Source organism: Hyperolius riggenbachi, chromosome 8 (genome assembly GCF_040937935.1).
Source record: "Hyperolius riggenbachi isolate aHypRig1 chromosome 8, aHypRig1.pri, whole genome shotgun sequence".
NCBI lineage: Eukaryota > Metazoa > Chordata > Amphibia > Anura > Hyperoliidae > Hyperolius > Hyperolius riggenbachi.
This window is the reverse complement of record NC_090653.1, coordinates 272,604,734-272,623,475: the sequence shown is the minus strand read 5'-3', so window position 1 is coordinate 272,623,475 and position 18,742 is coordinate 272,604,734. Positions and strand designations below refer to the sequence as shown.

General features: G+C 41.3%; 1 protein-coding gene across 2 annotated transcripts in view; it reads left to right on the top strand.

Moving 5' to 3' along the window:
* MED27 (mediator complex subunit 27) overlaps window positions 1-18,742 on the top strand; it is a 390,553-nt gene that overhangs the window by 349,630 nt on the left and 22,181 nt on the right. For both annotated transcript variants that reach the window (XM_068248917.1, XM_068248918.1), the window contains exon 7: window positions 11,151-11,228. In XM_068248917.1, coding sequence (XP_068105018.1) covers window positions 11,151-11,228 — 78 coding nt within the window. The remainder of the gene's footprint in view (window positions 1-11,150; window positions 11,229-18,742) is intronic.

The window sequence follows — 18,742 nt, the reverse complement described above, 5'->3', positions numbered from 1 at the left end:
AATCTATAATTATTTTTTTTTACATAAAACCTTAGAGTTCAGAGTGTATGTACGGTACTTTCTTGTTCTCATAACTATACATCCACCAGACTAATAGCACACGTAAGTAGTAATCTGTAGCTCCACCCAGAGGTAGATATCTTTCCCCCTCACATTACTACATAAAATTCAGCAGCGCATCTTGGTTTGGCCCATAGCAATGTCAAAACTACAAGCAAAAAAAAATTACAAAAATAAAAATGCAGGAACATGTCTTGTGTAAGACAGCGGCTGACGAGCCCAATGATGAACCGGCTTCCAGTTCCTTGTTCTTATTGATCTGAATCTTTCCTTGTAGACTGCCGCCAGCCATCCTCCCACTTCTGCTTCCTGCTCCTCGCACTCGCCAGATACTCCCTTTCTTCTTTTTCCCACCACTTTCTGCTTGTTTTCTATTTTCTGGAAAGCACCACCATTTCCATGTCTCTGTGCGCCGTATCCTTCCTCCCGTTCAGCATTGATCTCGCGGTGTCTTTCTCGCTCGTGTTTGCTCGGATAAAGGCCGTCTCTCCGACTGACAAGCGTGATCGCCCGCAGACGCGTATTCCGCCAGATGTGTAGTTACACTCGTTAGATGTGTCAGATTATTTTCGGGGAATGAGGGAATATTCCGTGGGGCAGCTGCCTGCGTCTGCCTGTTACCAACCTATTTTAATACGAGACTAGAAGCCATCAGCTTTCAGGATATTTTTTTGTATTGTAAAGCGGACCTGAACTCAGAACTTCCCCTCTACTCTAAAAGATGCACAACAGCATAATAACCTTTACAGAAAAACTTTTTTGGTTACAACCGATACAAATCCTGCAATAAAATCTGCAGTGTGTCTACTTTATTCATGGAAGCAAACATATTAAGCTAATTTGAAAGCACAGGATGTTATCTGCCATAGCAGTCTGCTGACACAGCTGAGTGATCAAATTAGAACTTGTGATTAATCACAGATGAGGGTGAATTAAACAGGCTAAACTCTCTAAATACACACAGGGAGCATTTCTCTGTTTTCCTTCTGTCCTGTGCAAGAGGTCCACGTTAAATATGCAAAATGTTCTCGCTATTTTGGGAAAGTTGCTACTTATTCATTAGCCAATCAATAATCAAAGCTAACCTTTACACTAGAAAAAAAAACACAATTTACTCTGGATGTATAGTCATTAAAAATGCATTAACATCACTTTTATACATGGCCAGTACCTTGAATCTGTCTTCTGCAATCTAAAGCTACGTGTACACACATAAGAATCACTTTTACTTTTATTCGATAAGTACGACAGATGTTTGTTTGTGGTTCACATGGCAATGGTAATACAGATGCAAAACAGACCTTTATAGATATTTGCATATGCCCTTATCGTCTGAAACGGCCGATGAGTTTCAGCCGAAGATCTTTTGTGTAAATCGGCCACCAATCGATATTGCTCTGGCATCGGGTATTGGTAAAAATCCGTGCTGTCGTATTAACGAACCTGATGGCAGAGTGTGCGCCTTTACAGTGTTTTATACAAGACCCTCCTTCTGATCCGTCATCCAATGATCATTGTCTCTCCACCCACCTCCATAGCAACAGAGCACATCGCTAGCCTCAAGTCTTGGGATGTGTCTGTACAACATCGTTATGCAAATTGTCGCACGAAGCATCGTTTATCAATCCCCAATGGGCGACACGTGTACTTAGCTTAAGACAGCTTTGGTAATTCCAGACAAAAACAATGTTTGTGTCAGGCGCACTACTTTGTTTTGCCTGTTGGCGGCAGTATATTTTTGTACCGTGGTAGATTTCCACTCCCCTCCAGCAGATGGCCGCCTCTAACATATGGACAAATCTTGCATGTCTGTTTTGCGTGCAGGTGATATCTGGTGCTCTTGAAACTTGTATCTTTCCATCAGCCTATGCTTCCTATTAACCTGGGAATAATTATGCAGCTGATGTACACTTCTTACTTGTGAACTAGGCCACTGCCAGAATGTTGGGTTCTAGTTGATTAGTACTTTGTCAGTCTGACTCAGTGCTAGAGAGGTGCAGCCTTGAACGACACGCCACCCTGGAGCCTTAAAGAGGAACTTCAGCCTAAACAAACATACTGTCATTAAGTTACATCAGTTATATTAATTAAAATAGATAGGTAATATAACCTCTTACCCACCCTGTTTGAAAAGAACAGGCGAATGTTTGTGATTTCATGGGGGCAGCCATCTTTGTCATGGGGCAGCCATCTTTGTCATGGGGGCAGCCATCTTTGTCATGGGGGCAGCCATCTCTTTGGTTGAAAGGAGGCGGCATGGAGCATGAGACAAAGTTCCAACTGTCCTGTGTCCTGATCACCCTCCCAGCTATGTGTGCTAGGCTTCAAATCTCAAATTCACAATTAAAAAAAAAAAAAAAAAAAATTGCACCAAAACGAGGGCAACAATATCAGAAATCCCATCATGCTTTGCACAGCATTAGGGGAAAATGCCCAGGCAGTTTTCTTCTGTGCAGCTAAAAATGACTTGGGTAAGAAAAACAAAGTTCTGATGCTGTGAAACTGTTAAAGAAACACCAGGCCTTTTCAGTGCTGCTGAGTAGATTTTTAGTCTGGAGGTTCACTTTAAAAGATGCCTGAGGTGACATGTGAGATAGCCATGGGTATGTACAGTGCCAAGCACACAAATAACTATGCTGTTCCTTTTTGTTTCTTTCTCTGCCTGAAAGAGTTAAACATCGTGTAAGTGGCTCTCAGTCCTGACTCACACATGAAGTGACTACATTGTGACCCTCACTGATACGAAATTCTAACTGTAAAACACTGTCTTAGCAGAAAATGGCTTTTGAGAACAGGAAAGGGATATAAAGGGTCAATAGTTCATAAAATTCAGCTCTGGCATACTTCAATGAATGGGTCATTGAGCAAAAACAATAACATAGTTAAAACTTAAAAAGTAGATTTAAACATAAAATAAAACTGCAATATCTTAAGTGTTTTCAGGAGAAGGAAGATGGATACAATCGTTTATTTAATTAGTTTTTCGCCTCGGATGTCCTTTAAAGTATAACTGAAGTAAGAGATATGGAGGCTACCATATTAATTTTCTTTTAAACCATGCATATTGCCTGGCTGTCCTGCTGAGCATCAGCCTCTAGATTTTAGCCATAGACTCTAAACAAGCATGCAGATCAGACTTAAAAGGCCACTATCACTAAAATTTGTAAGATGGAAACACATACATGTACGATAGACATTTCTCACAGAGTAAAATGCACTATAAATTACTCTTCACAGATATTGTGCTAGTCCATCTCCTTATAGGGGGGGGGGGGGGGGTTACTTAGAGGAGGAAAAAACAAAGCAATCCCTATAAAGGTTCTATACAAACATAGTAACCAGCCTCCCTACTCATTTGTATACTACTCTGGCAGTTGGACTGAGCAACTACCATTCAGTAACGAGGCGCCAGGTGTTACCCGGACCTAAAGTTGTTGTGTACTCCGTCCACTATTGCCTGAGGAAGCGGGCTTTTGGCCTGCGAAACGCGTTGCGACTGCCCCCCGGAGTGTACCAATAAATTTTATTTGTTTGAAATACACAGCTTGTTGTGTCTGCTTGCTGGAGGTAAGTCCACCACTGCCTCCTCAGCAATTTTTAAACTTTTTAAGCATTGATTTTATCCTTTTGGCGCCTCTGTCTTTGTCAATCTGAATATCCACCCTTGGTGGAGGAGGATACCCCATCTTTTTTCCTATCTACAGAGAGCGACTTCTTAATCCTGAGTGAGGACAGGCTAATCTCCTCACCTGCTTATACAGTGGTTACCTGGAGGTAACCCATGTTTGTGAGTATATTGTTGTACTCTACTTTATTCTTCCATTTATCATAATCTACTACACTATATTTTGGCTCTCGGTTCTTCTCTTCACATATACCATTCAGTAAGTGCTTTTGAAAATAATGAATACCCAGAGAATTCCCTATAAGGAGATGGACTAGTACAAAACCTGTCAGGTCTGTAAGATTTTAACTACCTACTATAAGCAACAGCGGCACAGGAAAAAATGATTCATAGTAAATTGTATTGAAATGTGTATTTTAGAAGTATGAGTTTAAAATTTTGCAAATTTTCGCAGTATTGGTCCTTTAGGCTGGTTTCACAGTGGGACGTTAAAGTCCCACGTTACAGCAGCCAGTAACGCAGCCTAACTCACAGCACTGTAACATCAATTGTGCTGTTCACAGTGCCCACGTTGCATTACATAGTAATGCACCACGTTTAAACAAAGTACTGCATGCTGTACGTTATACTGGGCTAAGCAGCGTTAGACTGCACATGCTCAGTAATGTTGGAGGAGGAGGTCTCCTCCTCCTCCCCGGCCAGCCACATGGCTAATTAATATTCACTGCACTGCAGAGACTCGTGGTAGGACTGTAGTGTTGTCCGAATCATGAACGAATCGTTCATTTGATCCGGATCTTTTTTGTGAGTCGAATCATCCGGATCATCACAATGAAAGATTCGGTTCACAGTGGATGTCTGTCTGGAAGAAACAAGAACATACAGAATGTACAGTGCAGGGAAAGTCCTGTCCTGCTAGTCATTTCATCCAGTCTGCTTCCCTAATAAAATGATTCGGTTCAAAGATCCAGATCTTTTCAATGATCCGATTCAAATGATCCGAATCCTTAAAAAGATCTGGACTTCCTATCACTAACCTGGAGCTGCTGCTTTGAGAGCAGCATAACGCAGCTCAATCTGACGTCCAACTTCAACACCACCATGCGTTGCGTTAGGGGCACGTTATGCGACCTTAACGTCCCCTAAAACTTGGTGTGTAAGTAGCCTTAAAGAGACACTAAAGCGAAAAAAAAAAATGATATAATGAATTGGTTGTGTACTATGAATAATTACTAGAGGTTTAGCAGCAAAGAAAATATTCTCATATTTTTATTTTCAGATATATAGTGTTTTTTTCTAACATTGCATCATTCTATAATATGTGCAGATTACACAACACTCAGCATTCAAAATGATTCTTTCAGAGCAGTCTGTGAACTAATGACCTCTCCTCTGGCAGAGGAAAAGTAAATAGTCCAGGAACAGTTGAGATAATAAGTCAGATAACAGCCCTCTCCAGGACTTTGAAAGTCGCAGAGCTTAATTGCTTTTTTGCATAGAGATAACTGGAGTTTCTTAACTCTTCCTGTACTAGAAACAATTAGACTGATGTATCTGATCTTAATGTTTTATTTCTTAGCTGTACTACACATACAAATCATATCATAATTTTTTTTTTCCGCTTCAGTGTCTCTTTAAGGTTTTGCTGGTTACAAATTTTGTTCTAGCAAGGAGACAAACCCGGCTGTCCTACATCGACAGTTCTCATAGTACTCTTTGCTGATGCCTCTCATTTCTCCATTTGCTGGCGTGCAACACAAACACTTAGGTTTTTCATAACCCTCCCCATTTTTTTTATTTATTCTTTAACACTATGGACGCAACTTACAGTGCTGTGAAAAACTATTTGCCCCCTTCCTGATTTCTTATTCTTTTGCATGTTTGTCATACTTAAATGTTTCTGCTCATCAAAAACTGTTAAACTGTTTCCTGCGCACTCTGCATGGCCGCTACTGCGGCTGCGCAGCACTAGGGCCAACCCCCCGATCCACGCTACAGGAAACAGCCTTGTCGGCGGCCATCTTTATACAGGCAGCAGAGCCCGACCCTGGCCGTGGGGTCGGGAGCCATTCGGGGTCGTATTGAGAGGCGGGGACCCGGCGGAACGGCACGGAGGGCGCGGACGGCGTCCTCCGTGCCTTAGAAAGTCATACAGGTAGATAACTTTTTTTACATTTGGGGGCCGGATTTTGGCCTCGGAAGTCCTTTAACTATTAGTCAAAGATAACATAATTGAACACAAAATGCAGTTTTAAATGATGGTTTTTATTATTTAGTGAGAAAAAAAACAAAACCTACATGGCCCTGTGTGAAAAAGAAATTGCCCCCTGAACCTAATAACTGGTTGAGCCATCCTTAGCTGCAATAACTGCAATCAAGTGTTTGCGATAACTTGCAACAAGTCTTTTACAGCGCTCTGGAGGAATTTTGGCCCACTCATCTTTGCAGAATTGTTGTAATTCAGCTTTATTTGAGGGTTTTCTAGCATGAACCACCTTTTTAAGGTCATGCCACAACATCTTAATAGGATTCAGGTCAGGACTTTGACCAGGCCACTCCAAAGTCTTCATTTTGTTTTTCTTCAGCCATTCAGAGGTGGATTTGCTGGTTTGTGTTTCGGGTCATTGTCCTGCTGCAGCACCCAAGATCGCTTCAGCTTGAGTTGACGAACAGATGGCCGGACATTCTCCTTCAGGATTTTTTGGTAGACAGTAGAATTCATGGTTCCATCTATCACAGCAAGCCTTCCAGGTCCTGAAGCAGCAAAACAACCCCAGACCATCACACTACCACCACCATATTTTACTGTTGGTATGATGTTCTTTTGCTGAAATGCTGTTACTTCTACGCCAGATGTAACGGGACACACACCTTCCAAAAAGTTCAACTTTTGTCTCGTCGGTACACAAGGTATTTTACCAAAAGTCTTGGCAATCATTGAGATGTTTTTTAGCAAAATTGAGACGAGCCTTAATGTTGTTTTTGCTTAAAAGTGGTTTGCGCCTTGGATATCTGCCGTGCAGACCGTTTTTGCCCAGTCTTTCTTATGGTGGAGTCGTGAACACTGACCTTAATTGAGGCAAGTGAGGCCTGCAGTTCCTTAGATGTTGTCCTGGGGTCTTTTGTGGCCTCTCGGATGAGTTTTCTCTGCGCTGTGGGGTAATTTTGGTCGGCCGGCCACTCTTGGGAAGGTTCATCACTGTTCCATGTTTTTGCCATTTGTGGATAATTGCTCTCACTGTGGTTCGCTGAAGTCCCAAAGCTTTAGAAATGGCTTTATAACCTTTACCAGACTAACAGATCTCAATTACTTTTGTTCTCATTTGTTCCTGAATCTCTTTGGATCTTGGCATGATGTCTAGCTTTTGAGGTGCTTTTGGTCTACTTTGTGTCAGATAGCTCCTATTTAAGTGATTTCTTGATTGAAACAGGTGTGGCAGTAATCGGGCCTGGGGGTGACTACAGAAATTGAACTCAGGTGTGATAAACCACAGTTAAGTTATTTTTTAACGAGGGGGGCAATTACTTTTTCACACAGGGCCATGTAGATTTGGAGTTTTTTTTTTTTCTCACTAAATAATAAAAACCATCATTTAAAACTGCATTTTGTGTTCAATTCTGTTATCTTTGACTAATAGTTAACGGTTTTTGATGAGCAGAAACATTGAGGTGTGACAAACATGCAAAAGAATAAGAAATCAGGAAGGGGGCAAATAGTTTTTCACAGCACTGTATGTAGTATAAAATGTGTGTGTATTTGCAGCCAATTTGGCTAAACATATGTATACACAGGGCCGTTTCTGGGCATAGGCAAGTGTCTGGAGTGCCACCTAGTGGTGTGGGAGCATACTACACTACCACTATGCAATTTTCTATATATTCGTATATTTTCTTTATTTTTACACAGTAGGTGACTTTGGGTTGTCCTGCCTGTAGCATGAAAATGGGCTAAAAACTGCCCTACATATAAACCAGTTTTTCATTATGCAATACGATCCTTTCATGAGATCCTCCGAGTTGGAAAATACTCAGCTGACAGCTGTTGTGGTTCCTGCTTACACTCCTCCCCCTCTCTCCATAAGGCAGAAAGTGCTACTTGGCAGAGAGCCCGGCATTCTTTTTATGCATAACAAACTGTACATGCCTGGCTTATATCAAGACCCGCAGTTGATGCACTCTGCATGTAGCAATATGACCCCCACTGAGTCACATGATGTTACTTCCATCTGTTTCCCAGTTGTGGAGAAATTAAAGTCCTGGGCTAATATGCAATTCACGTTTTCTCCTGTGTTTTCTCCTAGGTGATATTTTTACACATTGGGCTTTATTCACAAAACTTCATACATGACATCACCTAATTGATAAAAAATAACCTTTCAGCACATTTACAAGCAAAATAATGACTCAAGTTGTTCCTGATTAACTTGATTTCAATAATACTTTACGTTAATTAGATTCTATTTTTGCTCTTTGGGAGGTTAAAAAAGTAATGAGGTGAAAATAGGGGAAACCGGGTGAAAAAAGCTTTGTAAATCGTGCCCAATTTCATCAAATGCCTTCTAAGCAATACTAATTTTGATATTACTACTTCGCCAACTTGTAGGTACTTTTTTTCAATTATAAAATGCTTAAAGAGAGCCCAAGGTGGGCTCAAAAAATAAAAAAAAGTAGGTTACGTGATCCGCAGGGCTGAGCGGATCAGGTAGCCGCAAAAACCGCCGCTCCGGTGGGCCGCAATGGCCCAATTTCACTTGTGTGACTCCTGGGTCACGACGCTGCACTGAGAGACTGTGTCTCTCATATCGTGCAGGGAGGCAGGGGAGCGGCAGGGGGCGTGACCAGGGGGAGAAAGCTGCCCAATTGCAGCTCAGGAAACCCTGCAGGAATGCCCCTGGCGGGCATTTTAAACAGGGAATTCCTTTCCCCTCTGTTTACCTCTGAGTTAACAAATCTTGTCGCTAAACCCGGGGGGCTATAGCGCAGGGGGGGGGGGGATCGGCAGAGAGAGGCGGTTGGGGGGACACAGAGACATATCATTAGGCAGAGAACATAGCTCTGTGTCCCATCTGCCCCCAGTAGATCCACTTTAGGTTCTCTTAGTTAATTTAAAAATATGAAAATGATCTCCTAGGAGATAAGTCAGGAGAAAAAGTTAATTGCATATGGGCCCTGGTAGCACTTGGAGAAAAAACAAGTGCAGGCTATATCTCCTCTACACACAATAGGTATGATTCGCAAAGCTTTTTCACCTGTTTTCCTCTGATTTCACCTGATTTCACCTTAACTACATTTTTAAAGATACACTGAAGCGAAAAAAAATATGATATAATTAATTGGTTGTGTACTATGAATAATTACTAGAAGATTAGCAGCAAAGAAAATATTCTCATTATTTTTATTTTCAGGTATATAATGTGTTTTCTAACATTGCATCATTCTCTAATATGTGCAGATTACACAACACTCAGCATTCAAAATGATTCTTTCAGAGCACTCTGTGAACTAATGACCTCTCCTCTGGCAGATAAAAAGAAAACTGTTCACTTACAGTTGAGATAATAAAAGTCAGAAGACAGCCCTCTCCACGACTTTGAAAGTCGTAGAGCTTATGGCTTTTTTGCATAGAGATAACAACTGGAGTTTCTTGACTCTTCCTGTACTGGAAACAATTACACTGATGTATTTGATCTTAATGTTTTATTTCTTAGCTGTGCTACATATACAAATCATATCGTCATAATTTTTTTCCGCTTCAGTGTCTCTTTAAGCTTCCAAAGAGCAAAAATATATAGTTATGGTAAGAAAAGTAATATTGAAGTTAATCAGGAACAACTTTGAGTGAGTATTCTGCTTGTAAGTGTGCTGAAAGGTGTGTTTATCAATCGTGATAAATAAGTAATTTATGAAAAGTTTTGTGAATAGAGCCCTTGTGTGTTTTTTCTTTTCCTCATTGCGGTTTCTGTTCTGTTGAATAGATTGATTTACCCCACTGGACATGAGGAATAGTGCTAAGTGGTGTGAAAAAAAAAAATGCTGCCTCTTTCCTAATTTCCTTTTAGACAATTTCACATTGCTAGAAAGGATCTAATGTGGTCAAATTGGGTTGTGCTCTTTCTAGTTTTAGTTGTTACTTTTTGCACAAGGTGTTGGAGAACTTATTTTTCTTGCAATAATTCAAAGAACGTTTTAAAAAAAAAAAAATGTATTAGAACTATTCAGGTTGTCTTCAGCATAAATTTGTTGGTAGAACAAAAAATAAAGTGGGATAAAATTCTGACATAACATTAAATAAAAATGTGTTTTCCTACTTTTTATTAGTTACCATATTTGCTTTTGTGCACAAGTGCAGTAATATACCGGTAGTCTGTTCACAAATTATAAATTCCCAAAGTACAATTTATCTGCACTGGAAGCTGCATTTTATTCCATAGCTGCTGTAATTGTAAATTAAAATCTATCTAGTAATCACTTCTCAGCCCTATCTGCTTCTATGTGTGCAGCTCCGTTTAAGCAATGCTGCTAGCTTTACTAATTTTAGCTGGCAAAGGAATGTAAACAAAATATGTTAGAGCCTCTTTGGATGTGGCAACAAGCTTTCCACTGAAGAAGAATTCTGTTCTGTTACCATTTTTTTTGTATGGTACTGGGTTTCTTACACTTGAAACAGTGGCCCCTTGAAATAAATATATACAGTAGTAGAATGCAGTGATTTTATTCAGGAAAGCCATTTTTATGGTAACGTTCCTGGTTTCAACATCAGAAATATTTCCTAGATCTATATATTGCTGTATATTGGTATGTAGCCCCTCAGCCATGTTTAGCCTAGGCAGGTTAGATATTCCTGAGCCCCTCAAGAGCATTCTGGGAGACTAGGTATATTTTGTACTGGCTCCGAAAATCTCGGTGATCAAATATTCCACAGAGATCAATAGAGAATTTTTCATATTTGCTTTTTGTGCACAAGTAATATGGTCTGTCTACAAATGACTAATCCCCAAAGTACAGTTTATCTGCTCTGAAAGCTGCCATTGCATAGGTGCTATGTTTATATATTAAAATCGATCTTGTGATCACTTTCTCTTTGCTTCTCAGCTCAGTACAGCTCAGTTTTGGCAGTTTGCTAATGTGTACTAACTGTATCTGACAAAGGAATGTAAACATAAGATGTTATCACCTCTTCTGATGAGACCAGAAGCTGCCCACTTAAGCAAGGTGCTTTCCAACTGTTTGAATGCTGTTCTGCTGCCATTTTTGTGGTAGTATATTGAATGCTGTAAATCTTTTAGAACAAAAAGGAAATGCTGGGTTTCATACGTACTGTTCACTTGCTGCCTATAAATATCCCATCGCTTGACACCGTCAGTTGTAACAAGATATCCTTTATATATTTTTTTTTCACTTTCTGGTGGTTTTAATGTTCTGCTCCAGAATATTCTATAACCGTATTCTCCAATTTGATCTCCAGGTCACTGATCACGCCACGACTGCCCTTCTGCATTACCAGCTGCCCCAGATGCCGGACGTGGTAGTGCGATCTTTTATGGTGAGGACAGTTTTTTTTTTTTTGTGGTATTTCCGATCTTAATTTACGGTCACCCGACAAAATGCAAGAAAAATTGATGTCAAAAATGTGGGGTGTGTTCTTAACAAGTATCGGGGACAACAAAGGAATGGTTTGCATATTCAGCAGTGATGCACTATGAGACGCCTCAATGCTCACTATAACCTGAAAAATCGCAAACACAGTACCTTCTGTCTTAAGAAGGCAAAAGACCCCAATCTATGACCGTACACAGTGGTCTCCTGTTTTGTCCACAGGCCTGATTCCATCCTTCCACAAAGGTGATGGCTTCACCCTTGGTAGTATGGTAGGTATGGCAGCACCATGCCTGGCATATCCTAAATGCCCCTCTGGTCCTACCCTCACTTATGACTGTATATTAGCTGGCTACCTTTATGCCATTCTCCGTATAGAAACACACTCAAGAGGAAGCACGGTTATCGGTTTTTGGTGTAGCGGCAATGCTGCAATTGAAATCTGCACCATGCAGCATTTTCTTAGCTCAGCCAAATTGGCTTAGATGTGAATGCCACCTTAAAGTGACACTGAAGCGGAAAAAACTTATGATATAAAGAATTGTATGTGTAGTACAGATAATTAATAGACCGTTAGCAGCAAAGAAGAGTCTCAGATTTTTATTTTCAGTGTTATATAAAAAAAAGTAAAAAATATAACATTGCGTCATTCGGTCATTTGAAATTACAAACCTCACACTGTATTTTAAACCATGAAGCAGAGCAGGGCTAATGACCCTTTTAACTCCCTGCAGTAAAACCTTATCTGAAGCTGCCTCTCGCTGTCTCACTGGACTGTCTCCAGAGAAGCTCTTTTGCGTAAATAACAAGTGAAGTTTCTTAACTCCTCCTGTACTGGAAAACATGAGACTCTGTTCTTTGCTACTAATGTTTTTATTTCTTAGCTGTACTGCAATTCATTAGAACATAAGTTTATTTTCACTTCAGATTCCCTTTTAAATGGTTGTGAAATTTGTGCTTTGAATTTGCATGTCGTTTTTTTGAGTTTTGAAGTTCTTATGGCCTTAAAGAGACTCTGTAACAATTTTCATCCTTTTTTCTTGTATATCCGATAAGTTCCTATACCTGTTCTAATGTGCTCTGTCTAACTGCAGCCTTTCCTAGTTGCACAGTGGCTTTATTATCTCTGTTATATGATCTAATCTTCTCTCCCCTGTCGGCTCTGTCGGGCTGAGGCAGTCAAGCTGGAATGTGCTGTGCTGCATGTGATTGGATAGAAGCTATACACACCCTCTCCAGGCCCCCTGCACACTCTGTTTGACTCACACACTGAGCTCCTCTCACATGCCATGTCTTTTGTTTGTAAACACTGCATAAAACTGGCAATTACAAGCCAGGATTGCAGCAGGGAGAGGCAGAAACAGCACAGAGGGGCCCAGGAGAACATAATGAATAGAATGGTATGCTTTTTATTGTAAGAATTTTAGAGTACAGATTTTCTTTAATATGTCACTTTATCCTCCAAGCACAAACCACTCCTAAGGCCCAGTGGACAGCTGATTTGTATTTAATCACATGGTAACTACTGTACATGGCTACGCCAAGAGTATAATCTGCCACATGAAAAAAATTAACTGTGGGGATTGATATTAAGTAAGGATGCTTTGTCTAGACATCCCTGTGAAAAGGTCTTAAACACAGCAGTTTTCTGTGCGGAAAAGTTAAATCCATTCTACGTATGAAATGACTTGGGCATCGGAGAAAGAGAAGTGCTTTATCACAGGCACCCTTTGAGTGGTGGTTATCTTTGATGTGCCATAGCAGAACTACGAGCGGAATCAATCCTTTCCATGTTTTCTCATCTTGTCCCATTATCAACTTTCCCGATTTGGTCTGACAGGTGGAAAGATCTCATAATCACCAGGCTAGCAGCAGAATTAGCAAGCAGGTTTTGTGTCTATTATCTCCAGGAGAAGCAGGCTTCTTGATTGATCTGTAAAACTCCAGCAGAGTTCAGCCTCCTAAACATCTGACAGACATTCGATGGAAGTGTCAATATGTTGGTCCTTTCTCCAATCAGCAGTGCACTGGAGCTTGTAGCGTACCAAGATGTCGTAATTACCCTCTGCAAGGAGGCGGCTTCATCGTTGCGGTGGATCTGCTGCTCCTTTATGTGCCTCGCTACCAAGTTCTCGGTACTCAAATTAGAATGATGTAAGTTTTTATTCCACTGTTGTATCCTGAAACAGATGTCTAATAAAAGCATTTCTGCTGTGTTGACCCAGCTACATGAGAAAGCCCTGTTCACACTATTAAGGCTGCATTTTCAACCACTAACATGCTGACTCCAATATGATTGCTCTTCACTCCGCCCTTCTCTTGACTCATACTGTCTGGGTTCTGAATTCTAGAGAGAAGACAGCATGAGGAGTCAGCATCATGTTTTGAAGCTGAAAAACAGGATGTGTGCTTTTATTGAATCTATTTTGCGATAGAACAATGGAATCCTATGCATTGATCCACTAATGGGGTCACTGTAAAGATTCACTCCATGGAGAACAGAAAATGAAGCAAAACAGTGAGCAATAGCAAGCATTTAAAGGAAACCTGAAGCAAGCGGTATATGGAGGGTGCCATATTTCTTTCCTTTTAAATAATACCAGTTGCCTGGCAGTATTGCTGATCTGTTTGGCTGCAGTAGTGTCTGAGTCACAGCCCTGAAGCATCTGGCCAATTCAGTCACTTCACTCAAACCTCTGATCTCCATGCTTGTTCAGGGTCTGTGGCTAAAATTATTAGAGACAGAGGATCAGCAGGATGCCAGGCAATATGCATTGTTTAAAAGGAAATAAATATGGCAGCCTCCATATCCCTCTCGCTTCAGATTCCCTTGAAAGAGTACCACAAAAATAACTGGGCTTTTCACTGAATTAGTTACAGGAAGTGAGGACAATCTTCACATAGCAGGCAAGAAGTCTGGAGAGTATTCTCTAGGGATGATGACTGAGACACCATTCATTCTGATTTGATGCAAATTTTTGCCGATTGGAAATGATCCAATGAGATTTAGCAACTTTTGCATTTTACTGGTCAATTCCCATGCTGCATAACATTTGCATCATTTGGAATCATCAGTATCACATTGACTAGCACTAGTCTTCTCTTTGGGAACAGGAAGTGAAGAAAGTCCTCTTATTGGCAACAGGAAGTAAGCAGAACATGTGCGGAAGGCCTTTTTTGAGGAGACTTGAGACAATATCCAGAAGACAACTGTAAAAACTGCAGATATTATTCTCCCCTCCGAACAAATACTTGGGCTGTATTCACACTAGATACAGGTTAAAAAAAAAAAAACAAAGAATATGAAACGTTTTAAGAATTCGTGCACATCTGTTCCTTACCATCTGCACATGTTTTGGATGACCGTAGCAGGACCTAATAAAGATAACATGTGATAACAGTCAATAGGACTGGCCACTCTATTCTGTTCCATTTATGTGACTGGAGATGTAAACAGACCTCCCTTTTTAGTTCATACAAAATTCACTCATGTCAGATTTAAAATCTTTGCGTGGCCAACTTTTGTCAAATGAGTGAACCATAATAATGTTGTGCTGTAGAGTTCTGGATATGGCTTTAATAATTGTTATAGGTTTAAGATCTCTTTTGCATTAGATATCTTACTGCTGCATTTTTTTCCTGGGTCTTTAAGTGCTGCGTTTGTGTATAAAATCAGATATTGACAAGCGGCTGCAGGGAAGCAGTTTGCTGAACAGACAGATGCTGGGCCCAGTCTGCAGCCAATCCCTAATTTTCTCCCTTTTATTGACTGGAGAAAGACGGTGGTGTAGAAGAATACAAAGTGTGTTCAGACCTCTCCCCCCCCCCCCCCCCCCCTTCCCCACCCTGGTGCACTGCAACTTCAAGTTTAGCCAGATTTCTGCAGAATTTTAAATATCCTAATAAATGCATCATTTATTTATTTTTGTATTAAAGTTTTTGCTTTTGCTACATAAAACCAATATTACCAGTAGCTCCAATTCACAGAGCCTTAATCTGCATCACTACAAACTCCAGCAGCCTTAATTTGCACCACTACAAACTCTTATTAGAGGACAAAAATGTGCAGTCCTCCCCGACTGTATCAGACCTCAGAGATGATTGCTGAAAGACTAGTGAGATAATATAGGGATACATCGAGGGCTGGATTTGTACTCTTTACCGCCCAAGGCCACGGTCCCCAGCCGACCCCTTCAGTATATGTAGTGAGATGACCCCTCCCTCCAGTATAGGTAGCTAGATGACCACTCCCCCTTCCCTCAAGTATAGGTAGCTTGATGACCCTCCTCCCCAGTATAGGTAGCCAGATAACCCCTCCCCCAATTCCCTCCAGTATAGGTAGCCAGATTTTAATCCCTCCCCCCCCCCTCCTCTTTTAGTATAGGTAGCCAGCTCATCTTCACTCCGCAGCAGTCATCAGTGTCACTCATTTCTCCGCTCGTCTCCAGTGCTGAAGCTTCCTCTTCCTTTCCATCTCCAATGTTGCCCAAGTCCATAGCCATCGGCCACAATGCAAACGTGCACAGAGAGCAAGGTGGCTGCTGCACAGGCGGCTAGTAGCAGAGTGCTGCAGTCAGGCGCTTGCCTGATCTCCCTGCATTGCAGCATTTGCAAGCTTACAAATGCTGCACCAGTTTAGCCTGCTGCTTTGGTGCACTTGCTCCTGTGGTGCCCTGGGCCATGGCCTACCTTGGCCTAAATCTGGCCCTGGATACATCTAAAGTGGGGTCCCCACACAAACAGGTTAACAGGAACTAAACATTTTATTGTTCCATAATGAGGTTACATGACAGTCACTCCAATTGTTTCGGGGCCTCTGGAGGGTCCCCTTTATCAAGGCAATATCACAGACAGTGATCTACCATACAGTGAATACAAACCTATAGCTTCAAAGTACCAAAACACACCTTTAAGCAATGATTGAAACTGCAAACACTGTTTCACATGACAGTCAGGGGCCCCGGAATCTTCCACAGACCGGGACCCCTAAAACACCATGCGATACCCACAGGGAGATACAGGTGAGCCCTGGAACTCTTACCACTAGGGGAATCGCCCACATTGCCTTGAACTGAATGTTGACTTCAAAGCATGAAAAACAAATGCACACTCTCGGCTAGCACATTCCTACCTTATGTCTGATCAGCAGGCAGTCTGTCAGGTGCAATGGTATACACCCTTTGTCTGGTGTATCAAATCTAGCAGGAATTGCATACATTTAGCAGCATTCAGGTGGGAGGCTTCGGTCAACCCTAATCATGGATTGTCAATTAGCAGGTACACCGCGTGTAGGTACAACCCCCACCTGGTCCCCTCCCTAACCACTTGCCTATCAACCGCATCCTGGAAACTGCAAGAAAGAAATTTAAAACCACAAATTCACATGACAGTCAGGGGTCCCAGAATCTGCCACAGTATTTGCACACGAGGTCCCTGCTAAGTGACATAATCCATGATTAAGTCTTACCAAAGCCTTCCACCTGAATGCTGCCAGATTTATGCAATTCCTGCTAGATTTGATGCGGCAGACATAGGGTGTATACCAATGCACTTGATTGGCTGACAGGCTGCCTGCTGATCAGATAAAGGTGGGAGTGTGCATTTGTTTTTAGTCTTTTGCAATTATTGGAACTAACCAGTGTTCAGGGCAGCTTAAAGAACAAGCGACACCCATGCTAACCTAGAAGTAAAATACACATATATAAGTAGATAAATACTACTTCTAATTACATAACAGATGTATTGTGCTATCCTCGTAATGATTCCTGTGTATTTTATAAAGGAAAAGCAAAAAATCCTATTCAAGGCAGTGGCCGTTTTGCCAAGCTTAATGCTGACATATCCTCCCTGACTCTTGTTTCCCCCCTCCTTTCTCTTGCTCATTGTGTATTCATTAGCTGCCCTCCTGCCAGAGTCTTCAGACACTCCCACTGAGGTGTATACTAGGAACTGCACTGTCTTATCCTCCAATCTGAGTCACCTCAGATTAGCTTGTAAACACAAGTGAGTAGAGGGTGTTTCAGATAAGAAGCTAGGTAGGGAAATAAAGGGAAGAGGAGGAATATATTATAGATAAAAAGAACCCCCAGCATGCAACTGAATGGCAATGGCTGTTAAAGGGCCAGTGCTCCTAAAGTATGTGATGACTCCAAAACATAACAGCAGAAAACGCTTTGCAAGTTTTGAATGCAGAATTTTTATCACTTTTTTGCTGCAGGATCTTTCACTTAATACTCAGACCCGTTGCTGTTGAAATTTGATTTTTATGGTGACAATACCACTTAAGCACATAAGCAGAGTAACACATCACTCGACTATCAGCACCTACCGGTTGCCATGGCTAGCATGCATGAGGAAGATGCTTCCCCGACTGGCATGTGTACTGTGCAATGAGCACATCGCTGCCACTCGTTGAGCAGGTCTGGGCTGTCCCTGTTTGGTAGCTCCGCTGTTGGTGGCAGAGTTCCTGGACGTGATCTCAGTCATATGTCCACCGGGAAACGCATGATTGGATGCGGACTTAATCAATGGTTGTGTGGGGGTACGAGAGGAATCGGCGCGGGAGACTTGGGCGCAGGATACAGCGGTATATGGCTGATCCTGCTGCTGCACAAGTCCCGGCCGTGTTAAATACTATCCCCCCTCCAGGCCGCCATGGATGGTGGAGAATGAAATAATTCGGCTTCCAGCAATTGCTGGAGGCCGAATTATTATTTTATAAGTAACTTCAGCTCCGTCTTCTGCTGGCACCGAAGCTACTTCCTGTGCGCCCAAGTCTCCTGCGCTGGATTTACTGTGTTCGTCGTGTGTATACCCTGTACTGGGAGCATGAACGGATGCTGTGCAGGCAGGCATCCAACCGTTTATAGAATAGATAATATAGGTAGGCATCAATCATTGCAAACACCACAGCATTTTTATACTAAATACAGGGTAACTTAAAGAGACACTGAAGTAAAAAAAAATATGATTTGTATGTGTAGTACAGCTAAGAAAGAAAACATTAGAAGCAGAGACATAAGTCTAATATTGTTTCCAGTACAGGAAGAGTGAAGAAACTCCAGTTATCTATGCAAAAGAGCCATTGAACTCCACGACTTTCAAAGTCGCAGAGAGCGGTTTTCTGAAGCTTATTATCCTCTGTCAGTCATTGTAATTTATTTTTCTCTCCAGAGGACAGTTCAATAGTTCACTGGTTTGCTCTGTAAAAACATTTTGAATGCTGAGAAGCATGTAAACTGCAAATATTAGAGAATGATGCAATGTTAAAAAAAAAAAAACACTAACTGAAAATTAAAATCTGAGAAGATTTGCTTTGCTATTAATGTTCAAGTAATTATCCGTACTACACAACAAATTCATTATATCATTTTTTTTATTTTTTGCCTCAGTGTCTCTTTAGCTACTAGTGTTGCTGGTCATATTTAGAACATTGTTCCAAATTCACCTGAACACCATGTT